The sequence below is a fragment of the Trypanosoma brucei genome, chromosome 9 (assembly GCF_000002445.2).
Source record: "Trypanosoma brucei brucei TREU927 chromosome 9, whole genome shotgun sequence".
In the NCBI taxonomy this organism is placed as follows: domain Eukaryota; phylum Euglenozoa; class Kinetoplastea; order Trypanosomatida; family Trypanosomatidae; genus Trypanosoma; species Trypanosoma brucei.
In genome coordinates, this window is record NC_007282.1 from 1,481,628 (window position 1) to 1,503,508 (window position 21,881).

General features: G+C 48.9%; 12 protein-coding genes across 12 annotated transcripts, besides 2 other annotated features; all 12 read right to left on the reverse strand.

Moving 5' to 3' along the window:
• Nucleotides 1-325: 325 nt before the first annotated feature.
• Tb09.211.1220 (hypothetical protein, conserved) lies at nucleotides 326-1,393 on the reverse strand (the record flags this gene model as incomplete). Its single annotated transcript, XM_822174.1, has 1 exon — nucleotides 326-1,393. One exon carries the CDS (start codon nucleotides 1,391-1,393, stop codon nucleotides 326-328), a length of 1,068 nt encoding a protein of 355 aa, XP_827267.1.
• A 642-nt stretch (nucleotides 1,394-2,035) lies between these two features.
• On the reverse strand, nucleotides 2,036-4,993 carry Tb09.211.1230 (hypothetical protein, conserved; the record flags this gene model as incomplete). Its single annotated transcript, XM_822175.1, has 1 exon — nucleotides 2,036-4,993. The coding sequence occupies one exon, from the start codon at nucleotides 4,991-4,993 to the stop codon at nucleotides 2,036-2,038; it is 2,958 nt and encodes a 985-aa protein (XP_827268.1).
• Nucleotides 4,994-6,081: 1,088 nt separating this feature from the next.
• Nucleotides 6,082-7,137, reverse strand: Tb09.211.1240 (hypothetical protein, conserved; the record flags this gene model as incomplete). Its single annotated transcript, XM_822176.1, has 1 exon — nucleotides 6,082-7,137. The coding sequence occupies one exon, from the start codon at nucleotides 7,135-7,137 to the stop codon at nucleotides 6,082-6,084; it is 1,056 nt and encodes a 351-aa protein (XP_827269.1).
• Nucleotides 7,138-7,735: 598 nt separating this feature from the next.
• On the reverse strand, nucleotides 7,736-8,488 carry Tb09.211.1250 (proteasome subunit alpha 1; the record flags this gene model as incomplete). Its single annotated transcript, XM_822177.1, has 1 exon — nucleotides 7,736-8,488. The coding sequence occupies one exon, from the start codon at nucleotides 8,486-8,488 to the stop codon at nucleotides 7,736-7,738; it is 753 nt and encodes a 250-aa protein (XP_827270.1).
• Nucleotides 8,489-8,751: 263 nt separating this feature from the next.
• Nucleotides 8,752-9,084, reverse strand: Tb09.211.1260 (hypothetical protein, unlikely; the record flags this gene model as incomplete). Its single annotated transcript, XM_822178.1, has 1 exon — nucleotides 8,752-9,084. The coding sequence occupies one exon, from the start codon at nucleotides 9,082-9,084 to the stop codon at nucleotides 8,752-8,754; it is 333 nt and encodes a 110-aa protein (XP_827271.1).
• Nucleotides 9,085-9,177: 93 nt separating this feature from the next.
• Nucleotides 9,178-9,963, reverse strand: Tb09.211.1270 (hypothetical protein, conserved; the record flags this gene model as incomplete). Its single annotated transcript, XM_822179.1, has 1 exon — nucleotides 9,178-9,963. One exon carries the CDS (start codon nucleotides 9,961-9,963, stop codon nucleotides 9,178-9,180), a length of 786 nt encoding a protein of 261 aa, XP_827272.1.
• Nucleotides 9,964-10,199: 236 nt separating this feature from the next.
• Tb09.211.1280 (hypothetical protein, conserved) lies at nucleotides 10,200-11,582 on the reverse strand (the record flags this gene model as incomplete). The annotated part of the gene is made up of 1 exon (XM_822180.1): nucleotides 10,200-11,582. One exon carries the CDS (start codon nucleotides 11,580-11,582, stop codon nucleotides 10,200-10,202), a length of 1,383 nt encoding a protein of 460 aa, XP_827273.1.
• Nucleotides 11,583-11,872: 290 nt separating this feature from the next.
• Nucleotides 11,873-12,880, reverse strand: Tb09.211.1290 (hypothetical protein, conserved; the record flags this gene model as incomplete). Its single annotated transcript, XM_822181.1, has 1 exon — nucleotides 11,873-12,880. One exon carries the CDS (start codon nucleotides 12,878-12,880, stop codon nucleotides 11,873-11,875), a length of 1,008 nt encoding a protein of 335 aa, XP_827274.1.
• Nucleotides 12,881-13,154: 274 nt separating this feature from the next.
• Tb09.211.1300 (hypothetical protein, conserved) lies at nucleotides 13,155-13,832 on the reverse strand (the record flags this gene model as incomplete). Its single annotated transcript, XM_822182.1, has 1 exon — nucleotides 13,155-13,832. The coding sequence occupies one exon, from the start codon at nucleotides 13,830-13,832 to the stop codon at nucleotides 13,155-13,157; it is 678 nt and encodes a 225-aa protein (XP_827275.1).
• Nucleotides 13,833-14,251: 419 nt separating this feature from the next.
• Nucleotides 14,252-14,276: a microsatellite.
• A 270-nt stretch (nucleotides 14,277-14,546) lies between these two features.
• Nucleotides 14,547-14,573: a sequence feature (AT_rich).
• A 290-nt stretch (nucleotides 14,574-14,863) lies between these two features.
• Tb09.211.1310 (hypothetical protein, conserved) lies at nucleotides 14,864-16,063 on the reverse strand (the record flags this gene model as incomplete). The annotated part of the gene is made up of 1 exon (XM_822183.1): nucleotides 14,864-16,063. One exon carries the CDS (start codon nucleotides 16,061-16,063, stop codon nucleotides 14,864-14,866), a length of 1,200 nt encoding a protein of 399 aa, XP_827276.1.
• A 378-nt stretch (nucleotides 16,064-16,441) lies between these two features.
• On the reverse strand, nucleotides 16,442-20,695 carry Tb09.211.1320 (AMP deaminase, putative; the record flags this gene model as incomplete). The annotated part of the gene is made up of 1 exon (XM_822184.1): nucleotides 16,442-20,695. One exon carries the CDS (start codon nucleotides 20,693-20,695, stop codon nucleotides 16,442-16,444), a length of 4,254 nt encoding a protein of 1,417 aa, XP_827277.1.
• A 475-nt stretch (nucleotides 20,696-21,170) lies between these two features.
• On the reverse strand, nucleotides 21,171-21,806 carry Tb09.211.1330 (hypothetical protein, conserved; the record flags this gene model as incomplete). The annotated part of the gene is made up of 1 exon (XM_822185.1): nucleotides 21,171-21,806. The coding sequence occupies one exon, from the start codon at nucleotides 21,804-21,806 to the stop codon at nucleotides 21,171-21,173; it is 636 nt and encodes a 211-aa protein (XP_827278.1).
• Nucleotides 21,807-21,881: the final 75 nt, after the last annotated feature.

Genomic DNA, 21,881 nt, shown 5'->3' on the forward strand with positions numbered 1-21,881 from the left:
AGATCAAAAGAAAGTGTAGTTGCGGCAGCGCAGTCGTGAAACAGAGAAGAGGAAGGAAGTAAATACAACAGATCATGTGGAGGAGAACGGAGAACCGAGGGACTAACTGTAGTACTCATTCGTGAAGGCGCTAATTATGACGATGAGACAGTGCCCGTACCTTTGGAAGACAGTGCTGCCACAGGAATTTCCTCACTACCCATTGGCAGGAGTCATTGATAACACACCAAGATGCTGGTATAACTTGAAAATGAAATGTAACCACAGCAGCGGAACGCAGAAGTCAGGAGATGGCTACAAAGAAAGTAAATGGTGCACAAAGCCATCAAAACGGTTGCTGAGAGAACTGGTACAGAGTGTCGCAAACCCTCTGTAACGTTGAGTCTACGAAAGCCGGCATGAACCCCTTACGGGCGAGCTGAGTCAAATTCTCCCGAATTCCGTAGAACGCAAGCCGTACGTTTCCATCAATGCGATACAAGTTCTTGGCGTATTGTATATAGAAGAGCGTGAAGATGGCTCCCCCAGAGAATATAACAGTCAACAGCATTATAGCCTCCAACGACACCGCATGCATAATGAGTCTTTGAGCGTTTGAAGTTATCGACTGCGCGTAGCGCAACCCCGCTTGATAAGCTGCTGGTGCAACCTGCTGCACTCTTGAGAAGTTAGTAGCGAGAGAGAGTGCACTGTAGAGGCCCTGAACGACGACAAGTGGAAGTTGCGCCCGAACTCCTGAGATCAATGCCACAAGACAGAGAATCAAGTCCAAAGTGCAGCGCACGTCAAACCACGACTTGAGTATAGACAAGTCGGGAACCAGCATGTGCCTGGAATGTGCGATAACAGCGTGGCGCGCGGCAGCGGCTATCAATAGCAAAAACCAAGCGGAGCTTCCGTTCACCCCAATGAGTGAAGAAGCGAGCGCCGCAAAGGAAAGAACTAACACTAAAGTGTCAACAAGCAATCCTACCGTACCATGTGGTGTAATTTGGGGCATGACCACCGGTGAGCCACCAAACTGCGCCTGTCCCCGATTCATTTCTTGCCGTAGCTTTTGCAAATTTTCCCGACTACTGCTGTCGGTAGGTTCCAACGCCAGCGCCTTTTCGTATTCTGCTGCGGCCTCCCTTAAATTTCCCATTTTCCAAAATGCCTCACCCACTCGTTTATGTGCCTTGAAGTTGTCTCGAACACCGAGTGAGCGCCGCGCAAACGAGATAGCGGCTTCACATCTTCCGAGGGAAAAGCTTGCGGCCGCAGCATTATTTAAAAGGTCGATGTTCCCACCATCGAGCGCGAGCCCTTCTTCGTAGTATTTCAGTGCCTCTTCAAAGCGCTTTGCTGCGTACGCCTCGTTACCCTTTTGCTTCAATTCCGTTGCGGTTGTCATTTCCCCCAAATTAACGTTTTAAACACCGCCTTTTTGTGTTATCTCGCAGGCACGTGTGTATGTTATTTTTCCTGAAAGTATTCCTATGGTCAGTGGTGTACTCTCTTTTCCCCTTGCTGTAGTTGCCTGCGCTCACTTCCCTTTCCCTTGTTTTTTCCTTGTGGCTGAGGGCAGACCACCGTAAGTTGGGGCACACAACCGCACAGAGTATGCAAGAAAAAAAAAATAAACAAAGGCAGATTTTTTTAAAAGAAAAAAGCGGGAAAGAAAAGTGAGTAACGTTAAGGGCATAAACCAGTGACTGCCTTCGCATTTAAATATGGCAATGAAAACGTGGCATCTTCGCATTGAAGATGCGCTAAGAAGCAAAAGAAATGAACCATTCCTCGCTTCCTCTTTTGTATCCCCTGCGCGCATGCGCACATTCCTACCTGAAGAAGCAAATTAACTGATATGAGAATCACAACTATATATTATATGCACTGACAAAACCTTCGCACTGCTACATTTATTCGGCACCGCATCGCGGTAGCCGACTGTCCCCCACAATATTGTCAAGGACAGTGGAAAAAGAATAAGGGTGATATCGAAACGAAGCAAGTGATTACTCAACTAAAATGTGACGTGGTTGACAACCTTTGCTCAGCGCGATTGAAACTTACTTGCAGCCTCCCTCGGTGCAACGACAGGCCGCCTCCCAAAGACTTTGTTGTAGTTGTCCTCACGGTTGACAAGCTCAAGTTTATACATCTTCATATCCTCCAACGCCTTCTTCAGGTCCTGTTCCTTTTTCTTTGCCTCCTTCATGAGGCGGTTAATCATCTCCACATCTTCCTGACGCGACTCTCGGTACTCATAGCGGTGCCGAAGGTCATCAAACGCCCTCTGCAACTCCCTTAACCTTGCATTGTGCCCGGTACGCTCTTCTTGCTGTTGCTGAATCAGGTCGTCAACAAACATCTTGTGTTTCATGCCCAGTTCATTCAAGATGTTCTCCGCTTGTTGTTCCAAATGTTGCATCTTCTCGTCATGATCATGCTGTTTCCGCCTGAGAATTTCATCAAACTCGGACTTTGCTGCCGCCAGCCTCTGGCGCTCCATTTTCAACTCCTCCGAGCACCTACCCAACTCGTTAGTAAGCCCGTCAATCCTTAACATCGCGTCACGAAGTTCCTCCTGTGTATTATTGTACTTTAGTCGCAGCGCAGAAAGAGATTCGTCTGCCCGTCGCTGCAAGTTGTCACGCTCCATCGCAGCCGAGGCTCGTAGGTTGTCAAGTTCTGCCTTCGCCTTCTGCTCGCAAGAATCCATTACGGCCTTGAGGGATTCCTGCAACCTTGTTTCCGCGTCCTGAATTGCTCGCTTCGCATCTTCTCTCAGCGTTGCAATGGTAGCCTCTAGATCCTGCACCTGCCTCTGAGCGTCGAGCGCATCCCGCTGACTGGTTGCAAAATTTCGGCGCAACTCCTGCAGTTCATTAGACATATTTCGATCGGATGCTTCCAGGCCTTCCTTCTCCGCGATAAGTTTTGCTATAAGGCCCTTCAGCGCTTGGATTTCTTCAAGCATGACGCTTCTTTGCTTATTTGCGTCACCGCGAATGCCGTCAAGCTGCTCTTTTAGCCGCCGGAGATCTTCTTCACGCTGCCGTAGTCGATCACCGCTCTCTTTGAGAGCACGATGAACTGCCTCCTTCTCATCGGTATCGTTCTTTGCCCGATCTGCAATGTTTTTTATTACCGAATTGCAATGGGATGTGACTTGTTCAAGGCACATCACTTCCTTTTGGGAGAAGTGGTGCAGTTGCCCTTCGTGTAGTGTACTCAATAGTTTCAATTGCTGGGCGTACGCATTGTGGCATGCCTCTAACTCAGCTACTAATCCTCTGTTGTTTGCGTTTCGCCCTTCTTCCAGTTTTTGTTCCCACTCCCTCGCAACTTCCTTGAGCCGGGATTCCGCCTCTTGCCTAATTTCGGCAAGCTGCGCCTCAAGAGCGGAGATCTTGCCATCGCGATCGGCACACACGGCTCTAACCCGCTGCTCCGCATCCGTCTCCAATTCCTGCAACCGCTGAGCGTATCGAAGCGTTTCCTCCTCTAGATTCTGCGTTACCTCCTTCAGACACTTGTCGGTTTCCTCCAACCTCTCCCACGCTACCTTCAGTTCAGCCTCTAAAGAAGCAATAGTATCACGCAGCTTTTTCTCCAGTTCTTGCATTTCCGCCTCAGCACGACTAGCAGTAGATAGACTCTCCCGGATGCTGTTGATTTGCCGGTCGTGATCCCGTTTCAGTTCTGCAACTTGCTTCTCGTGCTCCTTTTTCATTTTGTCCTTCTCAGCCTCGTGCAATCTGGCCATCTCCTCTTTCGCACAGCGGAATTCGTCACTGGCCTCTTCGGCAGCCCTCGTTGCTGACGACTGATAGTCAGCCATACTTTTGGCATGACTCTTACGGAGTTGATCCAAATCCTCCAGATGCCGCTTCTCAAGCTCCTCAATACACCGCTGTAGGTCTGCACACTTCCCCCGTAGCTGAGCCTCGAACTGGCTGTGCTGGTTAGCTTCATCCTGGTTTAATTTCTCAATATCGTGGAGCTGGGTGCTAAGCGTTTCTAAGCGTTTTTCCAGCACACTTATCTGGTTTTGCAACTCTAAATTCTTTGTCGTAAGTTCGCTGTTGCGTGTCTCGAGCAAACTACGTTGATTTTCCAGATTAATAACAATAGAATCCTTCTTTGCAAGCTCCTGAAGTTTTTCAGCCAGAGTGTCATTGAGAGTCTCGCACTGCTTCTGTGAGTCACTCAGTCGATTTTCTAACGCTTTCACAATCTCGCGTAGTTTGGCCTCAGTCTCACGGTAGCTCCCGAGGGAACTCGCCTTTTCATTGAGGCAGTTACTAAGGGAGTCGCACTCCGCCTGCAATTTCTGCACACATGCCCGTGCCTTCTCACACTCTTCCTTCCACCGGGCCAATTCTGCCGCTGCCTTCGCATCAGAATCCTTTTGCTTCGCCTCCAGCTGTTTCAGTTCTTGTGCGTGTGCCCTTTCAGCCCCCTCTAGTTTGGACCGTAGATCGTTTATCGTCTTCTCTAACTCATCTCTAGCGTTCATCTGCTCCGCCAACATCGCTTTGTACCGGTCATTGTATTCTCGGACAAGATTGGCGGTCTCAGCGTCCTTTGACTGGCACTTTTCAGCTATCGCCTTTTCTGCATCAGCCTTACAAGATGCCACCACGTCCTTCACTGCCGTTTCGAAACGAGCCTTGCTGGCCTTCAAATCCTCCGTCATTGCAGATATCTTCCGTAAGTACTCCGCCTTCGCCGCTTCTAGGGATTCCTTGTATTGTCTCTGCGCGTTCTCTACAATGCCAATACGATCCTGCTCTGCCGCACGAAAAGATTCCTTCACCTCCTCAACACGTTTGTTTGTGGCATCGTGCAACTGACGTATCTCATTATCGTGCCGCTCGCGGATATCACTGAACCGTGTGTCGTTATCCTCATTTTGCAGGTTAAGGTGATAGATAACTTTCGTTAGTTGTGCTATTTTCTTGCACAACTTGTAATGCAAATCACCGTCCACTTGTTTGTTGCTCATCGTACGCCTTTTTGAACAGATTCAGTGGTGGTGACGTTGTTGTTATTAGCTGCATAGAAAAGGGATAGAAGTCATAAGACAGTGTAAGCACAGAAGGAAGTAGTACAGTTCTGGCAGTCAAGGAGTAAATGTATACATGTGTATATAGCTCCATTTCAATTTGTCGTTCCTGTTCAGCACAGAAGCACAATGAAACTCCTTACGACGCTCCACCTTGCATCAACTATTTTCTCCTCCCTTACGCCACACCCGCCGCATTCCTCGAATAAGCGAAAATATGCTTCAAGCTAACCGCGCTGAGCCAAGGAATTTCTTACAAATAACGCAGCCGATTAATATTTAACGTTAAAAATGTCGTGTGCCTGCAGAAACAAAGCACACGTGCTGTGGGGGGGGGGGGAAATGAGCATGCTTCCTCATGCTTCGGTCAATGAACGGCATCCGTAAAGTTAGGGTTGTGCACCCACACTTCCGGAGACTAAAAAAGGGGGGAGTGCCATCTGTTTTTCTCCTCTGTTCCCTGTTTACCCCCTAACCAATTTCCCTCCTGCATCCACAGAACTTTCCTCTTGCAAAGTGGAACTCCTCGCCCGGTCGATGGGCTCCACAAGGAGGAGGTTCATGCACATAACTGCTTATAATTTAAACATTTTGTTTTGCTTAGTTCCCCGTCCTCGAACACATGTGCTTCCCTCACACTGATATCCCCCTCTTCTAAGTCAGTTTAACCATCTTTCTGTGCTTCTGCACCCGGAAGGGTTTTACACATATGTTTGTTTTTCTCGTACCTCTTTTGGTTTCCCACCCCGCTACCTCCCACTGACTTCCCCCCTTGCACATACACCAACCCTACCGGTTGCAGGGCCCACCGATAAATGAATTATACACGGACGATGTGAACCACAACCACCGCAGTTGCCTGTAGTAGGGGGGATTGGTAATGAAAAATTGAAAAACGAATCACCAACGTAATCAAAAAAAAAAAGTTTCCTTCTCAAACACGACACGCCAATCGCTACTTCCTTTCCCATGTTTGCTCTTAAATTCCCTAACCTTTTCGTCCGCTGGGCAAAGACACACCATAACTTTTAGGCAGTGAATACCACACCATGTTTCAAACCTCCTGAGTGAATGTCGTACAACGCATTGTACATACACATAAACTGGTTGAAACCACTGCGATCACCACCAAAGGGAACCTCCACAACCGCCTTCAACTGTGAAAATCCGAGCATGGCCGTGCTTACAGATCCTCCGCCAACGAACTGTTTCTTTGTGCCAAAGCTCAAAAGGCCCATCAAGCCGCTCTGCCCCTTCTTCGTGTATTCTAACTGCATCGCGAACTCGACGTCGCTGGCCCAGTCGCTACGCGTGAGCCCCACCTTCCATTCACCTTTGGAGGGGGACCACTCCGCAGCCAGTGAACCCGTTTTCGAGGGATTTGTTATGCATCCCGCATATGACAGCGATGTTCCTTTAGTCAGCGCATCCCATGAAAGATTCGAGCCCAGGTAGAATCCCCTAATGAGACGCTGGGCATGACTCACTGAAAATGACTGATCCTTCACGTACTGTACCTGCGTACAGCCTCCTTGGACCCACGGATATTGAATCATACCGACCACGGTGCCTTGTGTCATCCCTTGTTGTCGTTGCGCCATGCACTGCGCGAAGAGCAGTGCTCCTGTTGAACTCACACGCTGGTACATCAAACTCCACCGACTGAGCGTATTATACGTCGCCACGACAATGTCGCTGAACCCGTTCATTTGTAGACTTAACTCCCAGTTGGACATCTGTGGAGATACAAGCATTGTCTTGGTAGACATCATGACGTTCTGCGCATTGCGGGCAACGCTGATTGTGAGACCCTCCTGCGTCTCTGCTGCATTTCCATCAAGCAAAAGCCTTTGCAAGGGGCGGAGAAGCGTGTCATATGCAACCACTTTTCCTGGCGATGGTGGGCCCTCTTTGGCGCTAGCTGCCAGTTTCCTTCGAAAGGCATCCTCACGCTGTGCAATGATCTCCTCTTGTGAAGGCTCTAGTGAGGACTCGACATCGACACCCAGTGCGCCTCGCTTCACTGGTTCCGCTTGCGCAACGGGTTCTTCGCTCTGCTTTCCTCGAAGCCATTCCTTCAGCATCTTTTCAAAGGACAGAGGCTACGGTAATCTTTAGCGGTCACTCCAACCGTTATATGTACGCTTGCGTGTGAGATCCTTCCCCTACCGCGTCCGTCGGCACGACAAAAACGGGAGAAAGAGAGGAACAAACAACAGTAGTTAGTAGATGGGTTGTCGAAGCATAAAACAGAATTACTTTATCATCGGTTATTTTCCACACAACTGCCGAATAGCGGCAACCATCAATCAGTAAAGGGAGAAAGATGACAAGAAGGGGAGAGAAGGCACAGAAGTATTCCCGGCCACATCTCGATTACCCATGCACTCCAGAATGAAGATAAAAAGGGGAGGAGCAAAGATAGTAAAACAAAAATAAACTTTCAAACGTTAGCACCCCACAAAACGTGAAAAAAAAAATGAGCGCTTGTGACATGCACCGGTTCGTTTCTCGGCAGTTAGTTCTAAGATCATCCACACATGTCACTCCCCCTTTCTCTGTTTACGTTCAATCCCGCCCCCTCGCCTTCTCCCTTTCCCTCCACTAAACCCCCTTCATGGAGTCTTGGGGAACCTAGAGTTCACCACATGAATGTACGCGTACAAAAACATACGCGGCAAGCTAATCAGCCTCCGCAAGTAGAGTTAGCCACTCCTCCACCTCCCTATCTGGAACCCGTGAGAAATGGTGGTCATCTGCTGTACACCTCCCAACCTCCACACCTGACGCCCTCAAAGACTCACCGAGTGCGCTCTGGAGTGCCGCAAGCGCAATCATTGCGGCTTCTTTCTGGGACAACGTGTGGAATGGTGCATTTTTCTGTTTCTTTTCAAGAAAGGCGCAGGCCTCAATTTGCTTTTTCCCCACGGCACATGCGTGGTAGCTGCCGCACCACCCCGCTGGGTCTACGCAGTAAATCTGTGGAATCCACGCACCATCCTCATCGTTTTGTTCCATGCCCACAAACGTCATGATGGTTCCCATCAGTCGCATGCCTGCTTGTTGCGTCCTCACCTGTGCCATGTCTGCCACTCGCTTTGCGAGGACGCTAACAGGCATTGGCATGCCGTAGCGGTACTTGTACTCCGACGCCTCGTTACGTGCCTTCTGCACAAGCGCCTTTCCATCGGGAGCCCTCCCAGTTATGCATACACCAGTGTTATCGTTCACATTGTAGAGAGAGGTAATGGTTTCAGGTCGCATAAGCTTGTCCGGAACACTGTGCTGCGTGAAAACAAGCACAGCATCTTTGCAACGTATGGCCACCGTTAGCAGCCCCGCGTAGGTAACTGCCTTGAAGGCATATTCGACTTGATAGAGGGACCCTTCCGGGCTGAAGACAGTAATGTACTTGTCAAACCCAGCTCGGCTCATTGTGATCGTTACGGCAAATTGTCGACGACTGGAGAACTCAGCGCCGGGGCGATTTCGCTTTCGTTATGGATCACCCACTGTTTTTCCTTCCCTTCTCCTTCTGTACGGTTCAGAAAAAAGGGAGTGCTAGCACTTAAACCAACTGCTTACCTTTCTTTACCTCGCTGATTCTGTCCCGAGATATAAGAAACACGTGCGAGAGAGGAACGAACGTGGATAAAGAAGCGTATTAACGTTTTCTTTGACAAATGAATGGACAGTGCTTAACAAAAAAAAAGCGGTAAGGGGCGCGAGTGAAAAGTACTAGAACGGCCATTTAGGTAATGCACAACTCGACAAACTTCGCACATGACAAAAAACAAAGCAAAGAACACAAACGCAGCCCACAATTTTGACACTAAGAGAAAGAGCAACCCGCACCCAAAGAATAAAACAAACACACGCCACGCATATGTGGGCAATTTGCCGGGATATACAAAAAACCTCCCCACTAACGACTCCACCAAAGATGAAGATTCACATCTACGACGAACATGGAGAAACACCTGCACAACCGAGTTGGCGTCTCCCACACCTGCTCGCTCAGCCACCCTCATCACCGCCAAGGAAACACCCTTCACATATGTTACACTGGGGTTCCTATTTCCCACTCTCCCGTCTGATTTGCACCCGTTTCCAGGTCATTCATGTCATTCATTACCTTCACCCTCATCGCCTCGCTCACTTTCCTCGTTTAATCTACCTCCGTCCTCTGAAGACGTTGGCGAGTACCGTATCATGGCTTCTCGCCCATTTGGAATGCCACTATCTGACGTCTCCTTGTTGAGTTGGGTCGTCGTTATATCGGACTGTCTCGGGATCTCCTCAAATCTACTGTTATAAACGAACTTTGCGCTGGGACAATCGAAGGTCCTTGAAACGGCGGATTTTTCGAATACCTGCTGTGAGTGTACCTCTGCAAAGTATTCAACACCGTTAGCCCTCTCTTGGCCACAGTAATGGGTAACGTGGTGAGAAGCTTGGACAATGCTTTCACAATAGAAACTAGTTTCCATCTTGCCGGACGAGACTGACTCGGCGAGCACGTCCATACACCAGCCGCCATTTTTTTCCCGCTTATCAAGAGCAGTATCAAGCCAACGGCATATGTTGTTGATCTTAGCGAGCGTTCCGTTGACCATAGTCACCTGAAAACCACGGTAGTCGTTGTACGTCACCGGTTTCACCGCGGGCACGGCGTAAGCAAGGCTCACTGAGTTGTCAGCGCCAGTGCTTTTCGGATCACGACCATCTACAGTTCCTGAAGTGAGTGCCCCATCAACCCCACTTCGTGTGGCATTGAGACCCTTGCTCCTCCGCGAAGCTGTTGTGCCCACAGAAATCTGGCACCCCATCACCGGATATGTGGTGACGTGTGTTTTTTCGTAGAGGGACAAAGGGGTAGCAGCTAATATTAATATTAATAACTTAATCATGACAAAAATGTGACAGAAAACATGTCAACAACGATAGAGGAGGGGGAAACGCCCAACACACAAAGCAGATTTTGTTCTGAAGACAGAGGATGGGGGAAAAAAAACCGCATAGCCTGATGCAATCACATAACACATACGTGGGTGGCATCAGTTGCTAGGGCAAAAACAAAGCAACAGAAAATTTGTTAGTATGAGTCGACCGCGCGCATCCGTTGATTAGGTCTGTTGCGTGTTCACTAGTGATGGTTGTTCCGGTAAAAACGAGAGAAAACGCGGTCCCCATGAGCCTGAATAGAGGTTTCCAGTGTCCGACGAAGCGGACCAGCTCGTGTTTCCATAGCATTTAATGCTACGTCTGGGCCGTTTGTGTGCATGTGCAGAGCTGCCCCGGGCGCATTCCCACCGCCTGCAGCCACGGTTTGTAGCTGTGAATTATCACTCGTCAACCACTTACCTGGAGACATGAAATCCTCGTAATGTTTTTCATACTTGTGTTGTGCTACCTTCAGCTTCTCCATCTCCACAAGATTCCTGTAGCCCGGTAGCGCATAAGAACCTACTGCAAGGACAGCATAGCGCATCTCGAAAACAGAGGCGCTCGGTTGTAGTAATGACTCCTTGAAACGGATATACTCCTCGACACTGTATTCCGGCTTGAACCAATACGCTTGCCTGAGAACATGCACGTCCTGCCCGTAGTGCACCAATTCTCGAATAACGTGCTCACTTACTGAATCGGCGATGCGTTCCACGTGAAATCGAAACCGGTTGTGTATACCTGTCCTAAGATCTAGGCAACAAGCCGCAGCACCCGTTCCTATATTTGGTGTATCTTCCTTCACTGGATGCAAAACATAGAAGCCCTCGACACTATAGTCCCCATGAGGTAATAAAACGATCTTATTTACCCCCAAATCGTACATATCCAGTACATCTTTGCAACTCCTTCCGTCTTCCACAGTCCAGTTATTGACAAATTTGTCTACGAGATCTTCCGTGGGTGTATCAAGCGGGATCTCCGCCGCAGAAAGGGTAAGTTCGTGTAAGGCGTCCAATACATCATCATCTCGTGTTGCCTCTAGGCTCGGGAGGGTGAAGTTCACCAAACAAAATGTTTCAGACGCATACGATTCCAAACCAACCAAACCAAAACTCCCCGCCGGAGGGTCGATGCATTTCCGTCTGCAGAGTTCATCTATAGCTATATTTATGTCCATTTGCGCGTTCTGCATAGCCTTCACGGCTTCCCTAATGCTAACACCAAACCGCTCGCTGAGGTGATGTAATGTTGCAGGATTGACACACCGCAGTGGGTGGCACCCTTCAGGGAAGCACTCACCAAGCTCGCCTGAATAGACGTCCCGTGGCACTGGTTTGTAGAACGCCACACGGTTTCGCATGATGCCAAACGAATCACCAGGTACGGTTACGTCTGTCTCATTGTCATCGGTTGGAGACCGATCACGAGAGCGGAGACTCGTCAAGAGCTCTCTCGGGGGCAACTCCTGGTCCAGGTAACGCTGCTCCTCAACCGACAGCGTCTCTCGGGTGGAGACAGAACGAACGCTAGTGAATACTGTCGGTGTGAAAGCACCCAGTGCGATGCGCCGGAGTCTCATTTAGTGTGCCGTTTGGGCTATTCGCACGTAAACATCAAATAAGAAATACAGCAGCAAAACGGTCAAATACATGAAGCAAACTAAGGGTACCAACAATGTGACTGCAAGCACGGCCCTCCGTATATTGGGTAAAGGGTAGTTAGAGCACTTTCGCGCGTTAAAACAAGTTACACGCGATGGGGGAACTTGAAAAAAGAACATCAAGATTGCGGGGCACGCCCAAGCTCGCCACTCACCGGCAGCAGCTTATTCCCTTCACTACGCGGGCCGACAAGTTGACAACATGCAGATCAGAAACCCTTGTACAACACTGATACGGTAGATTCCTCGATGTAGACTTCCCCGGTGGATTCATTTCTTACCAGGTCAAATGAAACAACAGCACAATTCTTTAGTTTTTTTGTCTTTGCCACATGGCGGGACGACGACGGCAAAAAGCGCTTAAAAAAACAACGGAAATATCCGCTGTGACCAACCACTATCACTTCTTTAAGTGCAGAGTTTCCGGACTCGGCACCGGAGGCAGGCACATAAGGATTGGATTTCACTCCTCCAAACAAATGTTGAACGAACTCATCCATCCGGTCATAAACATTCCTTTTGGCAGTTCTGTTACCACCATTTAGGTGGGGGTCAAAGGCGGTACCCAACAGCTGGGGTGTGGCCAATTCCCCCATTTTACACGGAACAATCTTTCCAGGCTCGGTGGAGAGGGATTGCGCATCGATATTCCGCGATCCCTCTTGGAGGGACGAGTCCACAACAATTCGTTCGCCCGTGGAAACGATACGAGGTTGCATGCCGACAAGCGCGGTTTCCATTGCCCGCCGTAGGTTGCTGCAAACAATGAGGGAACAGCTTGCGTCAAAACACACTTGGCCTTTCGCGGAGCGTACAAAACGGGCCAGCTCTTGTGCCTCTGACCTGCCCTTTTCACTTAAAGGAGAGTCAACGATAACAGAATCGAACGGGTTTGTAAAAAAATAAACGGCCTCGTTCACCATCGCCTTCACAGCGCGCACAGGCCAAGTTGCATCAAAGCTGTTGAAAAGCGAATTCCACACCGATTGACCGTGTCGGATGAAAACCAACCGTATGACACGTTTGGAACCAGACTTTGAGTTAACTTGCACTTGCAAGCAGTTGCTCCCTCGAAATGCCGCCGGGAGGTCATTAGCTGTCGCCATGAAGAAGAAGCCCTCAAAGTAAGTCACCAATTTCATACGTAGAGCTTGCGCAGCCGGTGCAACTGCAATTGCCACCGCCACCAGCAGTGCAACCACCATCAGATAAAACATTCGTAGTCGGGTTGCTTTGCCTCTGCTTGACTACTCGCTACGCTAAGTACAGATACATCACAGGAGTCACGATGTCGATAAAGACAATGCAGATACAACGGAAGGAGCAGCAGCACTGAAATATACAAATGTAGGCAAACAAAGTACGGGCAAAGAAAAGAGGGAGATATTATCAGTTCAGCAACCGACACCAAATGGAACGAACCACACATCCACCGGCGGTTCAAGCCGCTTCCATGCAAGGGTCCTGTTTGCACACCGCAGATTTCCCATATTACAGTGCAAATATCATATCAGCATCGGACAGCTCCCTATACGCACGACTACGGCCATAAATCGCATCACAGACGGTAGACGCTACCACAGTTATGTCGTACTTACATAACTCAAGTTCCTTCAGTTTAACATCGGCTTTCTTCACATCCTCGTTACATACGAGATGGAGCTGAGAAGAACGCCGATAGCCCCGTCCACACATAGTTCCATGGGAGTACAGCACATCGACTTGCACATTAGACACCGAAACATCCTTAGAACATGTGTATGTTGCCTCCGTATTATTTATAGGGGCACCGGAAGCGTTTAGGCGCTCCGGAATGGTGTGAATACCATCTCTGTATCGTAACCGCTTGGAGCCAATTTCATCAGCGAGGTGCCATCGGTGCTGGACGCCAAGAAAATTCTCATCCACAATGACATTTCCATCCTTATGAAACTGTCGGATCCAACGGCCTGGACACACCTCGTATGTCCAGTAGCCAGTTTTCCATGAAATGCAGCCAGACTGCACTTCACTCTCACTGCCACTAGGATTTGTACGAGAAAAAACCTCCACCTCGTACTCGCGGAGCCGCTGCGCCCATTCACATTCCTTCGCAGACACGATTTTTAGTAGTAAATATAGAGATGCTAAAGTTAAAGCCGCCCGTCCAGCCAACACCGGCTCTGCCATGTGCAAACGCTCCGCGCCCCCAGGGACGGCGGATGTCAATGTACTAGATAAACCACCCAAAGAGGATGGATGCGCAGGCAAACTAAGTAGAGCAAGGAAGGAGTGCCAAAAAATAATGGGAACGACCTGCCGGTTGGTAGAATCACAAAAAGAGGTAAAGACAGACGTATAAATTTATATGTGTATGTTATGGATAACACGAACGTCAAGTCTACAATCCCACGGCTTCCCCATCCTTATGCGGTGTGGCAAACGGTTGCGAACGTTCACAACCAGAGGCGCACACGCAAACATACGCCGTGTCCCCTTCCTTATGTTTCATTTTGCTTTCACCTTATCTCAGCTTGAAACACAACCCAATAGGAACTAACTATACACGCACGGGGTTGTAAAAAAAAAAACTAATTTTGTACGCACGCATATATATATATATATATATATATACTTCTTAGACGGTAAACGCTGCACCGACAGCCGCACCCCACCTTCCTTCCCATCTCCCGAGCACACATGGTCACCAGAGATAGTCACTAAAGTTCAAGGGGCTCTTTGCTTGCCACCAAAAACAGACAAACAAATCATGAACCATTTGACGTGGTAGCCTTTCACACGAAGCGGTCCGAGTAGCTTAAATGGATGCACTAAACCCTAATCTCACCGAAGCCAGCAACCTTTGCAGTGCGGCGTGGCGGATGGATAATTTTTACACGAGTGTATATATATAAATATATATATTTATATGGAAAACCAACGATATATGGTAGGACGAAACTCCTGTTGCCGCAAAAAACTACACGCGCGCAAACACAACGCCACCCACATGCAGAAGGCATACCCCCGCGCGTACCATTAAAAATAAAAGTTTTCCTTTCTTCACAGTTATGTTCATGCTCACCACCCACACTCTTCTATGGTTTCATTGCGATATCGTTGTCTCCTCCGTGAAGTATACTGTCCTACCTCGCCTCATCTTGGTAATGACGAAAAGCGAGACACCAACTGAAGATGACACCAAATGAGACAACGTGTGCTTAAGCCGCTGCACGCTTCTTGTATTTTTTCTCAAGCGTCTCCATGAGCTTTGCTGAAGGAGCGTACGGTCCATACGGTGGAATCAGCTCCTTGAATATCATACAATCTTCCGCCCAATTCGACTGTACCAGGATTAGACCTGGAACCGTCTTCTTCACATGAGCTGCCTCGATCAATATGGGGCACTTTTTTTCACTGTGATCATACAACACGTGAGTAGTGGAATTCCTCAGCAGCTCCCCAAGTTTCCCGTGTGAAGATATGATTACTCTTCCTCCGCACGCGACGAGCGCTTTAACAACCAACGGGTTGGATTCAAGTACAGGTGTCAGAAGGAATTTGATGCCGCTGAAAAGAGCATTGTTCACACGGTTGTTGCGCTGATCACCTTTGAACACTTCTATATCGGTAGCTCGGTTCCGACCTTCACGGACGTCATCGGAGTGTTCATCTTCCTTCTCCACTAGCCTTCCCTCTCCGGCAGCACTGCAAACAGCTTCGTAGATGTCTATGTTCGTATATCGTAGTTCTGGTATCTGAAAAGTTGGCGGAAGCTTCATGTTTTCGGGGGAAGTAACCACTTCTCTCGCAGCGATTGCCCCATCAGCTACCGCTCTCCCGGCGGCGGCAAGCGTGTATTCCTTGACATTCATAACATAATATGGATGGTGATGGTGCGGAAGGTCCATCCCTTTTACGGTGGGTTGCGGTACAAGGGGAATGGCGGCCAAATGGAAGAGAGATGGGTGAATCTGGCGCGATTGAAGCAAGCAGTCCAGCATCCACGTGATGGGGACCACAAAAACACCACGTCCCGCTTCCACACATTTTCGAACCTTCTCACTTCGTTCGTATCCTGGACGATACACCAACACATTCACTCGACCGAAGTCAAGCTCCACCATGCACGTTGCTCCATGCCGCTCAGCCATCCGCCACTCAACGGAGTGACTTTGGTGCTTCACACTACGTGGAATTATGCCGTTGAAGGTTATGGTAAGGTCGGTAAAGATCTGTGGTACACCGTGACGGTCCATCGGGCGTGCGAAGGAACATATCTTGCAGAAGGCTTCTTCTTTAGGGACCTCCACTGAACAATTTGTGCAAGTCCATCCACTCGTCGCCACCGTTGAGTCTATCGGGTCGATGACTCGCCGTGCTGCTGATGTTTTCATCTCTCTTGGCTTCGTTACGGGCATATTCGGACCCTCTCGGTTTCAAGGAAAATATTCAACAAGTTAAAAAAAGGTACGAATATTAAGCAGTATCACTCAAAAGGTACGACAACAATGACAAAAAGTTTCCTCCTTCCCACACTTTGGAAAGGCAGATGTGTGACCAGACGAACAAGCAAATGCACTTGTGTAGGAAGAACTAGTCATAAAGAACATCTACTATAACAAATAACATAGGTGAAAACCGAATGTGGTCATTGACATAATTCCCACTTTTCGCAGCAGTGACACAAAGGTCACTCAGATGTTACCTCCTTGTGCAATTAGTTGCCCTTGCCTTCTAAGTTTAGGCACATCCGTAGATTTCATTCCACAAAGGATGCACAACACGGTAAGGGGTGGCTATCGGTGCAGAGGAGGTAACGAGGGAAGTTCCCGCCCACCCTTCTTCGGCACATCCTCAACACGCACATGCCTGAGCACTCCTGGCGGCATTGGGCGCCATCGCAAAAGTCGTTTGACTGTCTCCCGCTCCGCTGTCATGAATTCGGTATCCGGCACGGGTGGTACTCCCCGCGGGTACCTCAGCGACTTCGCCCTATTTTCGCGCTCGACTGCCTCCATTGCGGATTGTCTTCGGGCGCCCACCTCAACGAGATTCTCGACCAAATGCCGTTGTTGTCGACGGAGAGCATCCGCATCAAGACGTTTGACGCGAAGACTTTCTCGCGTTGACTCTATATCGCGGAGTAACATTTCCATGGCCTGGTCGTGGGTCGACAGTATAACCTCATCGGCATCAATGCCAACGTTCATCTCATTGATTTCCTCCTCCTGATGAGTCGTGAGCATACAGCGTTTGATGGGCCGACCGGAGCATAACTCAAGCATCTGCATCTCTGTATGGTACGTCTCAAATCGGAAGGCAACACGGATGTCGGAAAGATGCGTCCGCAGGGGGTCATTTCCAAGAGACGAGCTCATATACCAACAATCACCGATCGCCTCTCGCTTAAACGTATAATCAAACCCACACTGAAGCACGGAGTTGCGCGCGATTTCACATAGATCATTCGGGGATAAACCCCACACCCGTGCCGCAACGCTGTATTCTTCGATAAGTGGTTCTTGCGTCTGGTGAAACATCATCGGATCATCGGTACTAAGTGAAACATTCAGTCCGCGTCTAAAAAATTCTGGGAACGGATTGTTCAAAAACCTCAAAAAAAGCGCGTTGTTGCTCAGCGGCGAAACGTGCAAACCAATCCGCGAAAGATAGTACAAGTACTGCATAGGAGGATCCTTACGAAGATTGATGCCGTGGCATATGCTATTGGCGCAGAGAAACGCCCCATAGAGGTGGCCAACGGATCCAGATTCTCCACAGTGCGGCCGCAGGGCAAATGTCGAAAAGCCACGCGAGGCGCGGAACTCATTGAGTGTGCGGATGTTGGCATACAAGTAGTATAGATAGTAGTCGTAGGAGGGATTTTCGACGGACGTCCACGCCCATGGGGATACCACGGTGAAAGGTGTGTCTATCGTTGCTTCGTTGTCGACAGAATCAAAACCGCTCACATGGTTCAAGAAATTATGCACCAGTGGATGCTGCGACGGGTGCAAAGATGCCTCCCAAAGCGGCTGGAAGATATTCTGAAGGTACTGGCCGAAACTGCCGATGATATTTTGGGCACGGAACACCTTGTAAACACGTGGAACCTGGATGATCCATTTGTTGTGTTGTGAAGACATACCGTGTGTAGAGAACCAGAGAGCAAGGCTATCCCATTCCTTGACGTTGGTCCCATAAATCGAGACACGATTCTCAGCATACGTATGTCGATCTCTTGAGTATTGAGCAAACACGTCATGAATCAACTCAGCAAAATACCGCCCTTTCATAAAGTTGTCCGTTTTGAGCAGTAGCGAACGCATGTCAGGTGATTCAAGAGGATTATATTTATTATTGAAATTGTCAAACCGCTCGAACAATGTGTGGTCCGCCTGAACATTAAGCTGATCAACTGTCAGATTCGGTGTGATACCGTTGTTCTTAAAGAACTGGGCGAGTGTGAGGATTGTATCGCCCTTCTTAAAGGCGATATCGTCACCACTGTAGACAAGCTTCTTCACTACGAAATTCAGAAGTTGTCTACCGGTCATTCCAGCCGCCATGTGAATGTGCGTATCCACCTTAACCGCTTGATAAATGTCTCGGTTTGATGATGTACGCTCTTCCGTCGTCCCTGCCTCGTTGGCGTGGTTGAGGGCAAGGTGTAGACGAAACTTGTGCTCAAGATTTTCCAACCGTTGGTGCGCAAAGTCCTTCACCTCTGGGCGTGAACAAATTCCATGAAGTTCAGCCAAATCACTATTAAAGGCCTCCAGTGTGGGAACATGCCGAGGCCACGCGTGGACGACATTCTTTGGGAACGAAATGAAAACTGCGTCACTAGCGGCATATGTCCAGTCATCTTCATTGAAACTATCTGTTTTCCTCCGGAAGTCGGCTTCGACTGTACGCTCCGAGGTTGTTTCCCATGGATTAGGCGGTTCCCATATGTACTTAAAACGCAAATCTAGCGCCCGCGCGACGTGAGGGGCGGCGGCGACCGCTGATTTCACTTCCTTTAGTGGTCCACTTAGTACCGTACGGGGAAAACGAATGCGCATGTCCAAGACAGTGTCGTATTCCACTTCCTTCACGCGACTCAGGTAGTACCACCGTGAAGGGCCGGCAACCTCCTGTGGTGACAATTGGTTGAGGCGCAAGTCACGAAGCAAACTATGTTCTAGCTCCCACGATTCTTCACGAAATGCGAGACGCACGTTTGTCACCTGACTCTTTTCAAACTCGTTACCGTCGACACCCCGATGATACCGCTGCCCAAGCCATTCCTTCTTCCGCTCCGATGGAAAGGAAGACATTATGACACTGTTTCGTGCTAGCTCCGTAACATCTAGGAAACTCAAACGAAATAAATTCATTGCAGTTCCATATTCCTCTATCAATGGCGTCATACTGTGATGAAAGTAAAGGGGCGCATGTGTACTTATCGCCACCTTGAGGCAGCGGTGTAGAAAGTTAGGAAGGGGATGCTTCTGGTATGGAGTGACACCGCGCACATGATCGTGAAGGGGACTGACAGTAAGACCAACGCCGTGGAGACCGCAAAGATATTGCAACACGGGGTAATCCATAATTCTCGTGGCTCGCGTAATCACGTCCCCTAGCAAATATCCAGCCAGAAGCGCGTTCACACAATTCTGGTGAGTGCCACTAATGCGGAGTTGGAAAGTGTTGAGCCCCCTCATTTTTCTAAGATCATTCAGAACCTTCATGTTTGCATAGATGTAATACACGTAATACAATCCATTCGGCTTGTCTTCATAGTTAATATCGCTTGGTACAGGTGATTCCACGTCCAAATCCGCCTCAACACCGGTAGACACGGCCTCAACTTGAAAGCCACCAAGCTGCTTTAACAGCCAAACAAGAGAGGAATACTTTTGTGTTGATGGTTGTAATGTGGCCTTGAAGAGCGGCAGAAAAAGGTTATCAAGCTGGTCTTGGATTGTTTTGCATTCAACCGCGTAGTTCACCCCGGAAGGAACCTCGTGCTTCAAACGGAGCTCCAGGATCCACATATTATTTTTGTAGGGTCCAATGTTCTGCCCATGTAGTGCCTCTGCAATATCGAACAACTCTCCAGGGTAGGTTGCATACACTGGAATAGAGTACTCCGTCGCTTGTACATTATATGTCCGCTGTTCCTCCCTCTGCATCCGACGCTGAAGAAAGCGCGCCGTGCAGGAACCCCGAAGGTGAAGAAAGCTGTACCGCAGTTCCGCACTGAGTGGTTTATTGTCACGTTTACGATCGTCTTTATCATAATTTCCATGATATAATTGCCACCCCAGGCCCTCGACAGTCAGACGTGTGGGATCCTCCACGCCATTAGCTTGGAACAGTTCCCTCAAAGTGGAGTTGGATCCGTCGCGCAAGCGAATCGGGGCATCAGGGGTGTGGCGATACCAATCTTGGATGAAGTCCAACAGCTCCTGACCATCAGGGAATCGTGACAGGAGAACACAATTATCTACCTTCGTGACGTTGGAAAAGACCCCACCGGCCTTGCTAAAGCTATGTCTTTCCTCAATATCGGCATTAAGAAGGAAAAACATCCTAGACCGCTCCTGTATAATGTTCAGCCGGTGCGAACAAGCTTTAATGCATGTTGTATTCCCGACAGTCAGTTTCAGCTGCTGCACATCCTTGACAAACTTTTTCCACGGTTGTGAACACACAATTGACACATCCCTGCAAGAGGCACGATAAACACCATCCTCCTGTGAAATAGATACATGCTTCAGATTTGCTGACAAATGTGAGACCTCGTTAGACTTCTTATACTGGGTCCTCATGTCGATGGCAAGATCGAGACGTTTGTACACCTTGCGCAAATCCACTCCGCCGTCATCTCCGTCGATGACCACCTTGAACATATTTGATTCCTGCAACTGACATTTCACGTAGTCATTGCGCCCTTCAGTAGTTGCAGTTGGATGCGGTTGCGGTGACTGGCCGAACTGATTCACACTCTGCCATGGCCTAAGAAAAAATGAGCTACGCCCGGGAGCCAGAGACACACTCATTCTTGCCTCCTCCCCTAACACTCGTTTTCCAGAGGAAGGCGACGTGCAAGGTGCGGAACAAGCAAGTCAGATAGTTCTCGTAAGATGTGCCTTGTTCTTTTAAGTTCCCGCTGAGCAGACTTGAAAAAAAAAAAGTAAGTGGAGAATGCGATTGGAAACAAGAAAAAAAAACAGTAAAGTGAGGAAAACAAGAAGTCTGTGACCATCACACGCAATAATAAGGATAGGACGTAACTGTAACCAAGCCCACTCACTGAGGCACAAAAACCCACTGAATTACCCTTCGTTGGTATTCAAACGTAATAGGGATATAAAATGATTCTTCCTTCAGCAAAAATATAATGCTATACCCCTCCCCCCCCGCCTCAATGAATATACCGGTAACGTGCAAATGACGTCACTTCATGGCCGGCGCTGCTGTTTCTCACTTTTTTTTAATCCACTCGATCGCCATTCACAACCTTCCATTCCGCTTCTATGGGGCTGTGTCAGCAGGCGCGCCGGCCTCGGGTTTGGCTGACGAAGCCATGCGAAAGTATTTAATTCCCAATAATAAAAGCATAAGACAATGAGCTGTCCAGAGAGATGCGGATATGATAGCAAGGATAAACACGAGGAAGTTCTTTTCACCAAGCGCCATGATCCATCCGCACCCCCCAAGACCGCTAACCCCAACGGCCATCCATATGTCGAATATCACACCTAAGGCGAGACCAACGTACCCAAGCCAGCGCCTGGAATTGGCTTCATTTACCACCGATGAGTACACATTGTAATACCAAACAACAAACGCTCCAGGAATTCCAACAAGGTACACAAACGACAGACCAAAGTGCATGCCACTCCCGCCGAAAACAAAGCTTAGAAGTGCGATCGATATATTGTAGATAATGATCGCAATGAGGGCAAAGTACATGAAAGCAAGAGTGTACATAAAGCGTTGCGAAGGTACTGGTACCTGTTCCTTGATGTTGTGATACACCAAAGGTTTGATGCACAAAAATTGGGGAGGAAAATTGGGCTCGGGGCCAAGCGGTGATGCGACGTTACCTTGCATTCGGCGTATCTCCTGACGTCGCTTAGCTAATTCCGCCTCCTTTTCCTCCACCATGGCGAGCGAAAGGTCCGCTGGAATGCCAACAACTGAGTCCGCTGGCATCTTTCCAGGCTGATCGAGAGACGTATA